The sequence below is a fragment of the Myxocyprinus asiaticus genome, chromosome 39 (assembly GCF_019703515.2).
Source record: "Myxocyprinus asiaticus isolate MX2 ecotype Aquarium Trade chromosome 39, UBuf_Myxa_2, whole genome shotgun sequence".
In the NCBI taxonomy this organism is placed as follows: Eukaryota; Metazoa; Chordata; class Actinopteri; order Cypriniformes; family Catostomidae; genus Myxocyprinus; species Myxocyprinus asiaticus.
In genome coordinates this window covers 22,812,486-22,828,085 of record NC_059382.1, presented here as the reverse complement: position 1 = coordinate 22,828,085, position 15,600 = coordinate 22,812,486, and the positions used below count along the sequence as shown (strand labels likewise).

The window sequence follows — 15,600 nt, the reverse complement described above, 5'->3', positions numbered from 1 at the left end:
TTAAACTGCTATTCTCATTTCCTGTCACTTAAGGTAGAGCTGCTCTATAAAGCCTTTTAAGAGCAACTTAAAATTAAACAATGATTTTTAATGTGATGCTTGAGGAATTGTTATTTTAATTTTCTCAAGACTTAATGACATTCACTACAAATTAGATATTTTTGTCACTTTCTTTTTTTGTGAATTAACCTTTCAGTACACTGAAATTACTATTAATGGCAAGAACTAACGGCAAGACTGTTTCAGTGTCATGCCATACAGTCTACTTAGTCTAAACCTCAGTTGGCAGGTCCACGAACATCCCACTGTCCGTTCACTGACCGTCTGATGCTTTATATTGATCACACTGTGAATTTGACAACAGTATGTTGAAGGTTTTGGTACTGAAATTGGTCTGTGCTTACCAAGTTTCAAGCCACTTCCTCCAGTGGCTGAAGCTGGAAGTGTTGTTGAACATATGGGCATATGTGGGTGACATGTCCACAGAGTAGCACCAAAAGTGAGTTGGAGTTTTAGTTGTAAATTATGTAATATATTCAACAGTAATGCATATTTTTATTAACTCTACCCCCCTTACCCAAACCCCAACCCTAAACCTGTACATCAGTGGAGTAAAAATGTAATTGTTTAAAAAAAAATGTTTTATCCCCTTTTCTCCCAATTTGGAATGCCCAATTCCCACTACTTTTAGTTGGTCCTCATGGCGGCATGGTTACTCACCTCAATCCAGGTGGCGGAGGACAAGTCTCAGTTGCCTCCGCTTCTGAGACCGTCAATCCATGCATCTTATCACGTGACTTGTTGTGCATGTCACCGCGGAGACTCTGCATGTGGAGGCTCATGCTACTCTCCGCGATCCACGCACAACTTACCATGCGCCCCATTGAGAGCGAGAACCATTAATCGCGACCACGAGGAGGTTACCCCATGTGACTGTACCCTCCCTAGCAACCGGGCCAATTTGGTTGCTTAGGAGACATGGCTGGAGTCACTCAGCACACCCTGGATTTGGACTCGTGACTCCAGGGGTGGTAGTCAGCGTCAATACTCGCAGAGCTACCCAGGTCCCCCTAAAAATATAATTTTTGAGTATAAATGCGACTTCTGAATCACTCTGATCAAAGTTTATGGAAATGCGATTACTTCCTGGTTTGCACAAGACCAAAGCCAATGTCTCAGAGGTAGCGCTAGAGTGAAATGTGTTCAACGATGCAAAAATATCTGATAAGGGATGGCACTTTTCTGTCATTTGACTGAATGGGTTTGATTTTAAGGGTACATGAACTTTCGGAAGCAACATGTTGATTTCCAGTTTGATCATTTTTGCTTGTACAGGATTTTGCACACAAAAATGGCAATTGATGGCTGAAATGCTTGTTCAAATCTGATTGGTTGTCTTTATGCAACTTCTGGCAATAAGAGTACACAGCTTTTTTTAATCAATTTCCTTAGAAACAAAGTCCTGTAAACAAGGTAATCAGTTGGTACGATGAGCACTTCTGAGGAACAACTATTCACTGGATTAGAAGGTTAGTGGCATAAAATCAGCCTGGTCTCATGAAATTTACGTGAGTATTGCAACGTTTTTGCAAAACTGAAATTACGTGCTTCATTAAATGTTTGGCTGCAGTTTCCAAGTGAAATGTCCAGTGGGAGGTGCCAAAATCGAGTAAAATGAGGTTGTAATTAGACAAGGTTTTTTAGGTTAATTTTAGATGGAGCTGAAACTTACCTCCCTAACCTAAAACTTAACATTAAACCTAACCAATAGTGTCCAAAAAGACATCCTTGCCCTTAACCAATACCTAACCCTAACCGATAGTGTTTTAAAATGCAAATAAAAAAATTATAATAATATTTTTTTACTGAAGCAGTCATTTCGTGTCACTTCTATGCCACTTTCACTTTTGTGCATCTTTGGCTGGACACAAACCTTGGTCACTGAGTCCAAAGTCCAACGCTCTGTCACGTGAGCTAACAGTCAAGCTAAAGACTCAGGAATAAGTGTGAATATGTAGGTGGGTCTGTAATACAAGTGTTATAATGTTTCGTTTTCAAATCGTTATAATGTTTCAAAATGCATAACAGTAAAAAAATGTTGATATCATTACATAGCGGAGGTGAGTAATAGAGTGAAAAATATGTGTTTATAAAGTCATAATCAGCAATTGTACTTATGATTTTTGTGATAATGAATAAAACGCACAGTTGTTGTAATGCCTCTAGTCTTCATTTCACCAGGAAACTGCAGCAAAATGTAGAAAGTGCCATGTAAAAGTCAGTTTGCATTACGTTTAGAGTAACGTTCGTTCTATGAGACCAGGTTGCATAAAATGTATACTCTGTGTTTAGTTTTAGGCACTTAGTATCAAGTTAACTAGATTTCCACAAGTATATTATTAAACACCTGTTTATTATTGTGTTATAATCTATTTCAGATAAAAACGCCCCTAAATGGCACGTAAAAACAAACCAAACCGTGGTTGGTCGCTTTACTTGTGAATCAGGCAGTCTCTTCCTGTCTAAGTGACCGGTTTCTGGCCAGTAAAACCAGCAATGTAGATCAGACTTTATGCCACAAGTCAAAAGTCTGGCTATGCAAGACAACTGTCTACGGTAAATATACTGTAGTGTAAACTGTTTTACAATGCAAAACAACATCAGGCCACACCCTTATTTTAGACAATCCAAAGCCAAGCCATTTTACCCATTGCATTTCCATCAATGCACAATGAAATAGCACTCTGCTGTTTTACACGACAATCAAAGTTTTATTTGTTTCATCTAACATGCTACGTGTAATTTGCTGCAAGCCATCTCCTTTAATTTTCCAATCTGTGTGTCAATTTGGGGTAGCAGGCTAGGACATCTAAAGAGCATATCTAGCCAGCTGGGACAAAGAACAATCACATTCACTCACTGACAGCCTCGAACTGACTCTGATGCTTTAGAATTTCTAATGCACTCTAATGAGCCGTGTTCATGTGCGGGTTTGCTTTTCAGAGATTTACTTCTCTTTTGCAGCACTTCTAGAAGAGATGTACTGTACTGTACTAATATAGACGAATTACAGCCATCCAGCATTACCTTAAAGGGATAGTTCACCCAAAAATTAAAATTCTGTCATAATTTACTCACTCTTAGGTTGTTCCAGTTTTAGCCTCAATCACCTTTCACTTGTTTCATTGAATGAAAAATAAATAAATAAATGAATAAATAAATTTAATGAACATGAATGGTGACCGAGGCAAACGTTCTGCATGAAATCTCCTTTTGTGTCCCAAAGAAAAAACAAAGCTCTAGGGGTATGGAACAAAATGAAGGTGACTGAATAATGAGTTTTCATTTTGGTGTGAACTATCGTTTTACGTTTTAGAGCTGTTTAATGCATAGTGCAGAAACTTCCAACATCAATTGCAATTCAGTCCCTGCACTAATAAAATCAGTCCTTTTATTCCACGGCCAGTGTCTTTCTTTTTTTTTTACTTCTTTTTTTTTTTTCAAAACAATCTGGCCTCATCATTATTCTTCGGAAGAAGACTTCCAAATGCTCCTCAGGTTCAGGGTTGGGATTAAGAGGGGCTCTTAAAATACACCATCAAAGGTATTAAACTTGTGAGTTGCTAAATTAGATCACTGACTTCCTCAACTCCGAGCTTGTGTCAAAAACCTTGATTTTTGACAACTCATAAGGGCTGGATTCCAAACAAAATGTGCCATTGAAAGGCACTGCCGGTATGGAATTGTACTCGAAGAATCGTTCCAAACAATTGAAGCAACTGAAGCAACTGAATCCCTTCACAAAGGGCCCTTCCACAAGGCAGTTTTGTGAAGGGTACATGCGATGGTCACTTTGAGGAAGTAATTTAGCTGATTATGACCATGTGATCTTAAATTGTGAATATTTTTTTTTTTTTTTTACCTGAAGTAATTTAAGATGTTGCATGGTGTTGGGCCTCAGATAGTCAGATAAGAGACAAAGGCAGGCCTACACACAGTCACGAAGCCTGACTGCGGCCTGTAGGACACTAGAAGCCTGATAACACAAACAGCGCCAAAATCAAACAAAGGGAGTCCAAAACAGACAACAGATCCCATGAAGCCTTGCTCACTTTACACCTATGTGTGAAATTCTGAAGGATCGAACTCTCAACTCCTATTGGATGAAATGCACGACAGAACGCGTCCCTCAACATGACGTCATCGTGAGTATAAAAACCTCTGAGATCTTTCTGGGCGTTGCTTCCAGAGACAGTATGTGCCTCGTCTAAATGCAGCCCTGCTATTCCCAGGTAGCCTCATTGCCCAAGGAAGTAATGTACGTACCTGTAACTTTGGCCATACAATCTCCATCTCGTTGGATGAGTTGAGATTTCTCCGTGTTCCACCAAGCATGCGAACGGATCCGAAGGACACTGCCGAGCAATCCTCGACTCACCCATTTTCATGCAGAAGTGAAGAAAGAAGATTTTCTTCCTTCTTCAACTGAGTCGACTTTGCTGTTTTCTCCGCCGATCCACTGTGAATCAGCCGTCGTACCGCCCGCTGACAGAGCGAGGAAATGGCCTCCCGTCATCACCCGAGATTCGAGGAACCGAGTCGGAGTCAAACGACGGACAATCACACATTCTACCCACATCCTCACGCGATTCAAGTAAGAGGTTTATCTCTGGGCAGAGTTAGATTATTATTGTGTGTTATTCTTGTCAAGGCCATTGCTTGTACAGTTTATGGACCGTCGTGTCTGCTCAATGCTGCTAATAATACTCAATGGATTATTGTAATTTACTGTTACCAAGAATGAGATTTGCTATGTTGTAGTCCAACCACGTTGGACTGTTGGTGAATTTCCGCCATCGCGGGTGAGAACACACTGAGTTTATCCATTAAAGAACCAACAACCACAGCGGACGGATTACGAGCCATTCACCGCGTCTCTGAATTATAAAATAACGGTTGTCCTCTCTCCCACAATCGCTTAACCGGCTTCTGTGCCGTCACTCTGTTCTCTCTCTTTCGTACTAACCACACACACACATGACCCCTCACAAACATACCCACACACACATTTGGTGAGCAGATAACTTGGCGATAGAGTCCAGCTTTGTCCATAAGTTATCGTATCAGTGGAGACATGCGTTAAATGGACAGATGCCATTAACCAGTCTCTCCACCCACATTTGCAGCCACATTCTCTGGCCGGAAACCTTGCGTGACATATTCTCCACGAGAGCCACGTCCGCCATTTTGTGCACTCCACTCTTTACACACACACATACACCCACACACACACACACATACCTTCCTCCCATTATTAATTGATATACTGCATTAATAAACTTTGTTATACTTTAATGTTTTGGTATTGTTCTGCATGCACCTGTGTCAAGGGCTGACAGGGGATGTCAGTTCTTGGATTCAAGCCTTCATTGTTTTCCTTTTGAATGTCGATGTTCTCCGGACATTGACTTTCCTAAGAGAGCAATCCTATAGTGAGACTGCAATACTGTCTGGTTAGTAGTCCCTGATTCCAGGGTGGTGCCCTGGCGATATTAATCCTTATTAATATTCTATTGATTTTGATCATTGATAATTATATTTGATGATTGTTGATTTGATCAATAAGCTAATGTTAATTCTAAACAATGATCTATTGATTTTAATAATTAATAATGATTTTTGATAATAATTAATATTCTATTGAATATTAAAATTGATGGTTATCTTTGATGATTGTTGATTTAAAGGATTAAAAGCTAATGTTGATTCTAATCAATGTTTTATTGATTTTAATAATTAATAATTATCTTTGATAATTATTAATTATTACTAATAACCAAACCCACTACTGATCGAATCACCCAACACCTGGTATTTGCATGTAATCTCAACGTTAAATATCCCTTACATATGTACATATTGTCATGTTTGTCTTTAGAAAACAACAAATGGCGGGACATCACACAAGTTTAAAATAAAACTGATTTAAAGACACAAAGAGGATATATTTGATGCAAAAGTTTGATTCGGAAAGAAATATTAACAGCTACAAGTATGAATTTTGCTGCCATGTTATATAGATAACGTTCTGTTTTAAAATAGAAAGTTACACTTATATATCTTTGTGTAAGGTGTTCCAAACGCATATATGAGACCATAATGCCCTGAGCTCTGCCCTCTAGAGAGAGTATAGGGCCAGAGACTATTTAGACTGAGACCGAGCACTGGGAGAAATTGGATCACCCATTATGGCAGATGTAGTGAAGGAAGTCCTGTAAGTTACCTTACAGGTAAAAGAGCCAATCACCTTTTAGATACAGACATCGCCTGTCAGTCAACTGGAGAATGCGCATGTGCATTAGCTGGACCAGCCTGAAAAATAGCGTTTTTTAGCATTATCTGAGCTTAAGAAACACAATTTATGATACCATTGTTGTCAGATTTTACTTCTGCTTTTAAATATGTTCAAGTAGATTGCTGTACTTTCATGCTGCTTGTATCCATTGAAAATAGCTGCCCGGGAGTGTTCCCAAGATGGAAGCCGAATGGTCTGATTTTGGTAGGGCATAGTGATGCTCACTTTCAAAAGGAATTTGCCCTACTAAAAAAAATAAAAAAAATAAAAATAAGATATTGCATGTTGACTGAATTGACTTCTTCCTGTAGTGACCATCAGTTGGAAGTCTCATTGCTTAGTCACAGCTGTACGCCTAACTTTTCATGCTTATGTTTCCCTAGCCTTGAAGGACAGCCGGTTTCAGCTGGTTAACTTCTCAGACAACGAGCTGCTGGTGTCATTGTCCAACGTGTCACTCTTGGACGAGGGACGGTACGTTTGCCAGCTCTACACGGACCCCCCTCAAGAAGCCTATGCAGATATCACAGTCCTGGGTATGACATCTTCCTTTGGAATACTAGAATCCTGATTATTGCTTTACCTCATTGATTCTTTCACTCAACTGAACTTGTCTAATTGAATCTCACCATGACACAATATCAACCAATTAATCTCATGCCGTTTCCAATAACACAAGGCAAACAAAAAGGAACAGATGTTGTGCTATTGATATAAGTAGATCGCTTTTGGCAAGCATATCGACTGCATTCCTTTAGATGTTGAAAAAGCTACATCGAGCGATTCTATAGTTAGCTTTGTGCAGTTGCGAGGCTCTTGCGATGAATGACACTGACATTAGAGCTTTATTATGGGGTGTATTTGGACATCCCGGGGAGCTGAATATGAACTGAGTGCTCTCTAAAGTAGCATGAATTTTATGAGGATATGCGTTTCATCACAGCATGGACTCTTAACCACAGGACATGAAAGTGTGAGATATTAGAAAAAGAGGCCCTCCAACAGTAACTGTCATAGAGACATTTTAGTACCATAAGCACCATGTGAGGTAACGTGCTATCAGCTCTCTGCATGAAATAAAGTAAAAAAAACAAACAATTAAACGCCTTGACAATTGGTTGAGTGGGTTCGGTCCAAAAATGAGTAGTAGGTCTGTTCTAATAATGTCACGGACAGCAGGGAAGGGAAAATATGATGTAAAATGCTATAAGTAAATACAACCAACCATACAATATAATCATGCATAGTTGTGATAGCAAATTAAGTAGAGTTGTTGATGTCAAAGGTTGTGTGTCCAATTAAACTACAGTATTTGGGCGCAAATTAATTTGTTGATTGCTAGGAGCTAGCCAAATTTAGCTGTCAGTGTTGGGCAGATTACTTCTGAAATGTAATATAATCTTTTGGATTCCTCTTTTTAGGTAATCTGTATGCTGCTGGGTATTTTCAGATAAAAAAACCCAAAAACAAAACAAGATTAGCTCTAAAATGACACCTTTTCCACCTGCATGACACATCCTTCCACTTTGTACACTTTATTACTGATTTAACTTCTCGATAGTCATCAGCAGATCTTTGTAAAATAACAGTTTGTCCTTTAGCGAGCAGCCAGATAAAAAAAAAAAAAAGAAAAAAACATTGATCCAACGCAGAAGAGCTTCCGCACCATTTCTAATCCTTTTGTTGATCTTCTGTCAGTTCCACCAGGCAACCCAATCTTAGAGTCCCGCGAGGAAATTGTGAGTGAGGGGAATGAGACGGAGATAACCTGCACCGCCATGGGCAGCAAGCCGGCCTCCACCATTAAATGGATGAAAGGGGACCAACCACTGCAAGGTCTGACTCTGATCCAAAGAAGATTGTGCCGATAAGTCAGCTGTGATTACTCATTTCTCTGATCTGCGCAGAACACACTGTTTTTGGATTCTGACTTCATAATGATTTCTAATTAAGCCTTTAGAAGGTACATCCAGTGAATTGACAAGAACGGTGCAACATACTGGACTCAATAAGAGGAATTATTTTTATTTTTATTTTTTTGTCTGTTTTTTTTCTGCAGAGTTTAAATAAGTAGCTTTGAATGAACTCCAACTGTTTACCTCCCACTCAGCAAGTACTGCCCACATATTAGTTCTCACTGGTTAAGGCAGAGCGGGCTGGCAGAAAGGAGTGAATATGCAGGCTGGTTAATGTGCTTAGAAACAGCTTTTCCCCATTAGACAGCAGGGAGGGACTGTTGAATAACATTCACATAGACTACCTGGGGAAACGGAGGCAAACACGGCAGATGATATGCCGGTATTTAAACACAATCTAAGTTTAATGTGTCAACTGTTTATGGATTACAAATATCACAGCTTCATTAACTGTGGAGAAAGCAGCATGGCTATGGCCTGAGGTGATAGAAATCCATGTGTTAATGGATCAAATACCAAGCCAGCACACTGTAAGGCAACTCACATTAAGGTAATAATGACTGGCTTCTAATTAAACCAGAATTATTAACAATCTCTCAGGTAAACTGTATGCATGAAGCGACATGTAATTTCTGTGCCACAAGCAACAGAATGGACTCTTTTTACAATTTTTATGTAAACTATAGAAAGTTAAACATATTTAAAGTATATGGGAGACTGTAGCAAAAATTATTTTTAACATTCTCATTTGCTTTAACGGCAAAAGTAAAAAAAAAAAAGCACTATTACGTTTCCATGACTAACAACAAAATAAAGCAATATAAAATATAAAAAGTATAATAAATAGCCAAATATAAAATTAAACAAAAATACATTAAAATTTAAAAATATATTTTATTTATATAATAATAATTTATTGAGTTTTTTAAATATAAATTCTAAATATAAAAAAGTTCACTATATTTAAACTTCTAAAATAAGACAGAAATGCGTCACCACAGTTTGAAAAAAGTATGACTGTTTACAAGCATGTTAAACAAACCGCCCACTTCCCCCTTCTGCTGTTGGCCAAACTAACAGATATACCCACCCCAATCTCATGCCATTGTTTGAGCCAACATAACTATATTGGGCTGGTCAGGTCGTTGGAATCAACCTACGAATTGCTTGTAGTTGTCTCTGCATATGGAAAAATATTCGAAAAAATTACACACATCACCTTTAAACTACAGAGCAACGTTTTGATACTCAATTGACATTTCACCAAGGTTCATTGTGACTGGCTGAAATGAGCGTATCCTCACAAAGTGTCTTTGGTGTACAGTAAATGATGTATTTTTTTTTTTTTTTTTTTTTTTTTGTAGCTGTGTCTTATTACACGCTGACAGAAGGGAAGGAAGTTCAGCTTTAGGTCAGTGAAGAGCTATAATTATTTCCCTCTTCATTAGGTCCAAATAAACGTCAAGCTCTGTGCTGCAATTAGCTCAATGCCCTTGAGTTTAGAAATGGTCTTAGGATGAGGCCTAAATGAAGTTTCTGACCCCTAGGCTGCTTCGTATGAATTCATTATTGTCAGATGTCCTGACCATCCATCATCAGTACTGGGACAATAGGCTGTTGTACACATCACAGTAATACTCTCGTGAATTTTACTGCTTACTTTTATATTATCACATTAGAAAGAGTTTCTAAAATTATATTTAGTGATCACCAAAATGTTCAGTTCCCTATCTGACACTCACTTGACATTGTGTCAGTGTAGTGACACTAGGGGTCGCCCTTGGGAGCAGAATTTCCATGCCACTCCCCTGGACATATGGGTATAAAAGGAGCTGGCTTGCAACAACTCATTCAGATTTTGCCTTCGGAGCCGAGCGGTTGTGTTTCAGCGAGCTGAATTCCTCCGCCGATCCATTCACTTCGAAAGCTGTTGGATTTACGGTGCATTACAGCGGTTTCTCCCCCTCTTGCACTGGTGGTGTGCAGAGAACGCCCCTGGGCACTTCAGCAGCTAAAAGAGTATATTCTTCCTAATAAAAGAGTATATTTTCCTACTAAAAGAGTGGCACAGATGGAGCGTCTTTTTAAAGATGCCTTTCCATCTGTGTATAATTCCTGGTTGCAGTCGCTATCTCTCCGATTCGATGGCCACGATCGCTGTCTCACGTGCTTGGGCGCTGCCCACGTGGAGACATCGCTCGTGGATGGGTCATGTCCTCATTGCGAGAACATGACCATGGCAACGTTGCAGTCACAGCTTTCCTTCATCAGAGGGAAAGCCACCCAAGCGGCTCCCCACCTCGGTCCTTCTACCTACGAGTATGAGGCTGCAGCGGTTAGCACTGGGGGCGATTTGGGGACCTCAATGGGAGCTTCTCCGCCGGGAAACCCCTCCCATTCCCCAGTACGCTCGTGTGCCCTGGTCGAGTTCTGGGATGAGACCGCCGGCTCATCTCAGGGCGAGTTCGCGATCTCATTCAGGGCTCGCGAAGAGGATGAGCTGTCGATCGCAGCATTGGAGAGCATGGCTTGCGCTCCCCAACCCATCGCGGTGGCTGATCAGGACCGTCCGACTCAGCTACGCAGTTCAGTTCGCCGCTTCACCTCGGTGATGGGTGAGAACGCCGCTGCCTTGCCCTTCTATGGAAGGACGCGATAGAACCTGTCCCTCCTGCCGAGATGAAGAAGGGGTTTTACAGCCCCTACTTCATCATACCAAAGAAAGGCGGTGGGTTGTGGCCAATCTTGGACCTGCAAGTACTGAACTGGTCCTTGCACAGACTCCCGTTCAAGATGCTGATGCAAAAACGCATTTTAGCGAGCGTCCGGCATCAAGATTGGTTCGCGGCGTTAGACCTGAAGGACACTTCCACATCTCAGTTTTACCTCGACACAGGCCCTTCCTGTGGTTTGCTTTCGAGGGCCGGGTGTACCAGTACAAGGTCCTTCCCTTCTGTCTGTCCCTGTCACCTTGCGCATTCACAAAAGTCACAGAGGCAGCCCTTGCCCCGCTAAGGGAAGTGGGCATCTGCATCCTCAACTATCTCGAGGACTGGCTGATTCTAGCTCACTCTCGGGATTGGTTGAGTGAGCACAGGGACTTGGTGCTCAGCCACCTCAGCCGGCTGGGGCTTCGGGTCAGCTGGGAAAAGAGCAAGCTCTACCCAGTTCAGAGCATCTCTTTTCTCGGCATGGAGTTAGACTCAGTCTCTATGATGTCGCACCTCATGAGTGAGTGTGTGCAGTCAGTGCTGAACTATCTGAAGGCATTCAGGTGGAGAACGGCGGTCCCACTGAAACAATTTCAGAGGCTCCTGGGGCATATGGTGTCCTCGGCACCGGTCACGCCGCTCGGGTTGATGCGTATGAGACCGCTTCAGCACTGGCTTCAGACTCGAGTCCTGAGATGGGCATGGTGCCGCGGGGTACATCACGTGGCCATCACGTCGATCTGCCGCCACCTGTTCAGCCCTTGGACAGACCTTGCATTCAGGGGTCCCCTTAGTGCAGGTGTCCAGGCGCATCGTGGTTACGACAGACGCTTCCATGCATGGCTGGTGTGTTGTGTGCAACGGGCGCGCAGTCACCGGCCCCTGGACAGGGCCACGACTGCATTGGCATATCAACTGCCTTGCTGGCAGTATTGCTCACCCTGCGAGGCTTCGGCCGTTGATCCAGGACAAGCACGTGTTGGTCCGGACAGACAACATGGCAATATTAGCGTACGTCAACCGCCAAGGTGGTGTGCGATCTCGTCGCATGTCGCAACTCGCCCGCCATCTCCTCCTCTGGAGTCAACAGTGGATCAAGTCATTGCGAGCCACTCACATCCCACGGCGGACGTGCTGTCACGGCAGGTCACACTCAGGAGAGAGTGGAGACTCCACCCCAGGTGGTCCAGCTGATTTGGAGTCAATTCGGTCAAGCGCAGGTAGACCTGTTTTCTTCCCGGGAATCCTCCCACTGCCCGCTCTGCTATGCCCTGACCGAGGCTCCCCTCGGTACAGATGTGCTGGCACACAGCTGCCCGGGGGCTACACAAGTATGCATTCTCCCCAGTGAGCCTACTTGCACAGACGCTGTGCAAGTTCAGGGAGGACGAGGAGCAGGTCGTCCTAGTAGCACTTTACTGGCCCACCCATACTTGGTTCTTGGACCTCACGCTCCTCGCAACAGCCCCCCCTGGCGAATTCCCCTGAGGAAGGACCTTCTTTCTCAGGGATGGGGCACCATATGGCACCCACGACCAGACCTCTGGAATCTCCATGCCTGGCCCTTGGACGGGACGTGGAAGACCTAAGTGGCATACTGCCCGTGGTGGTAGACACGATCACTCAAGCTAGGGCTCCCTCTATGAGGCGCCTGTATGCTTTGAAGTGGCATCTGTTCGCTAAGTGGTGTTCTTCCCAACACGAAGACCCCCAGAGATGGGCAGTGGGGTCAGTGCTTACCTTCCTGCAGGAGAGGTTGGAGGGGCGGCTGTCCCCCTCCACCTTGAAGGTGTACGTGGCCTCTATAGCGGCGCACCACAATGCAGTTGACGGTAAGTCTCTTGGGAAGCACGACCTGGTCATCAGGTTCCTTAGAGGTGCGAGGAGGCTGAATCCTCCCAGACCGCGTCTCATCCCCTCGTGGGACCTCTCCGTGGTCCTTCGGGGCCTACGGGGAGCTCCATTTGAGCCCCTGGAGTCAGCTGAGCTAAAGGCACTCTCCTTGAAGACTGCCCTCCTGACTGCGCTCACTTCCATCAAGAGGGTAGGGGACCTGCAGGCATTCTCTGTCGGCGACACATGCCTGGTGTTCGGTCCGGGATACTCTCACGTGGTACTGAGACCCCGACCTGGCTATGTGCACAAGGTTCCCACGACCCCGTTTCGGGATCAGGTGGTGAACCTGCAAGCGCTGCCCCAGGAGGAGGCAGACCCAGCCTTGTCATTGCTGTGTCCGGTGTGTGCTTTGCGCATCTATTTGGATCACATGCAGAGCTTTAGATGCTCTGAACAGCTCTTTGTCTGCTTTGGAGGACAGTGGAAAGGTAGCGCTGTCTCCAAACAGAGGATTGCCCACTGGGTCATTGACGCCATCGCTTTGGCATATCACGCCCAGGATATCTACTAGGAGTGTGGCTGCCTCCTGGGCTCTGACCAATGGCGCCTCTTTAGCAGACATCTGCAGAGCACCCAATACCTTCGCGAGGTTCTACAATCTCCGGGTTGAGCCGGTCTCATCCTGTGTGTTGTCAGGTACGAGCAGGTAAGTTGCGGGACAGCTGGCCGGGTGTACCGCTTGCGTATAGCGCCTTTCCCCTCCCGGAGGCGAAGACATGCGCTTTTTACCCCCAGTTGTGTTCACGAAGTCATGGACCCTGGGACGAGACGTTGTGTCCCTCCTGCCACAATAATGAACTACCCACTGACATGGCCGGGATCTTGTCTCGGCTCCTCAGCACAAAACCTGAATGAGTGGTTGCAAGCCAGCTCCTTTTATACCCGTATGTCCAGGGGAGTGGCATGCAAATTCCACTCGCCAATTCCCATTGGCCTTTTCTCAAAGATCAGAAGTGTTTGGGGCTCCCAAGGGCACTACATCGACACAACATCTTGTTCCCTCCATCAGGGAACGGAGGTTACGAAAGTAACCAGGACATTATCTAACACATTGAGTCATGGTACTCGATGTGTAGGTATTTATAAGTAAAGTGTTCATGTAAATTTTTTACATTTGAATAGATATGAAAATGTACAATATCAATGTATTACAGTATATAAAATGTAAACCCTGTCACGTAGAGTATAAACAACTTTAGAGATGTACAAATCTTTACCAAACCTTTGATGACTGCTCAGAACTGAAATAGCAGAAACTAATTTGTGGTACTGCTGCAGGTAACTGTTTTTAATACTCAGACACAATCCCAAAGAGGGAATCTCATTTATCAGTAAATGATGGAGAAACTTTGTCTGAGAAAGACCTTTTTAGTGGCTAAATTATTAGTAAAAAATAATCCAGATATGTCTTAGAAAAGTAAAATCATTTGCAGTCTTTATATGGATGAATTGAAATATCATCGAAGTATAAAGTGAAATCAATACTAAAATGTGTATGTGTGCTGTCACAATGGTTCTGACATTTTTGACCTTCATCAGAAATCACACAGAACAAAATGAAACCATTCTGAAAATCAAATGTGGTAAATCCGTTAACTGTGTTTTGTAACTGCAATAGCGATTAACATTAAATTATATCATTTATTATAATTGTAATTATTATATTTCATTATACTTTTTATTTTATTATATTTGTTTGTTATATTTTATTCTATTTATTGATAAAATTATATTTATTGTATTATATTTTATATTTATTTATTATAAATACAGTAAATATAAGTCAAGTCAAATTTATTTGTATAGTGCTTTTCACAACAGGCATTGTTTCAAAGCAGCTGTACATGAAATTATGCTGTAACAGAAAATTAATGAATATAATGCCAATATTAGTTATTTATTTCTAACTATTAGTGGTTAAAATTAGTAAACAAATTAAGGGTTGTGGGTCAATGGTAAACAAAATGATTTTGTATGAACTATAAGTTTTAGTGTTAAAGTCCTTGAAGTCATCCCGAATTAACTGAGGAAATACACATAGATGCATTGTCCTTTGATTTTGGCCAATGAAGGCTTTTGTTAGTGGTTAATTCATTTTCTATGTAGTTTTTTTTTTTTTTTTAAGAGTGTGTTGGTCCTAGATGTTTGCAACCCGATCCGAGCCCGACGGGACCCGAGAACCCAGGTCAGTTTTTCAAGTAGGACTTTGGGGTCGGGTTTGGGTTTGTAATGAATAAAAAAATAAACAGGCTTTCTGAACTTGTTTCGCGCACGTGCTCGAGTTAGGGGCCGTTCACACCTAAAGTGTTTTTGCATGCATCTGTTCTGTTTTCCACTTGTTTTCCTATGTAAACACATGCTGGAAAAATGTCTTTGATTTTTGCACTGCGTCTCGCTTTTTCTTCAGCATCTCGTGCAGGACCGGCGCATTTTAAACACTGTGTCAAGTTAAAAAGACACCTGTGCTCTGTTTCATTCTTTGCGCTGCATCACAAAGATTCAACATTCTAAACAAGTTCAGGCTGCATACAGTGGACTGTTGCATTGTTTAATTTTATTCTAGATTGTTCTGCACCAAGTGAAGTTTCAGCAAATAACGGTAAAGCAATGCTATTTTTCCATTCTGCTCTAGTGTACTGAGGGGTTGTCGTGCCTTGTTAAAACTGTGTATGTTTACTTTTTCAATACTATTACGCATGTTGCCTATATGCTTACATAAAAT

At 42.3% G+C, this 15,600-nt stretch overlaps 1 protein-coding gene across 3 annotated transcripts in view; it reads left to right on the top strand.

Annotated features, from left to right (window-relative positions):
* The window catches only part of LOC127430233 (cell adhesion molecule 1-like), a 334,868-nt gene that overhangs the window by 223,532 nt on the left and 95,736 nt on the right, over positions 1-15,600 (top strand). For all 3 annotated transcript variants that reach the window (XM_051679870.1, XM_051679867.1, XM_051679869.1), the window contains 2 exons: positions 6,739-6,891; positions 8,054-8,191. In XM_051679870.1, the coding sequence (XP_051535830.1) occupies positions 6,739-6,891; positions 8,054-8,191 (291 nt within the window). The remainder of the gene's footprint in view (positions 1-6,738; positions 6,892-8,053; positions 8,192-15,600) is intronic.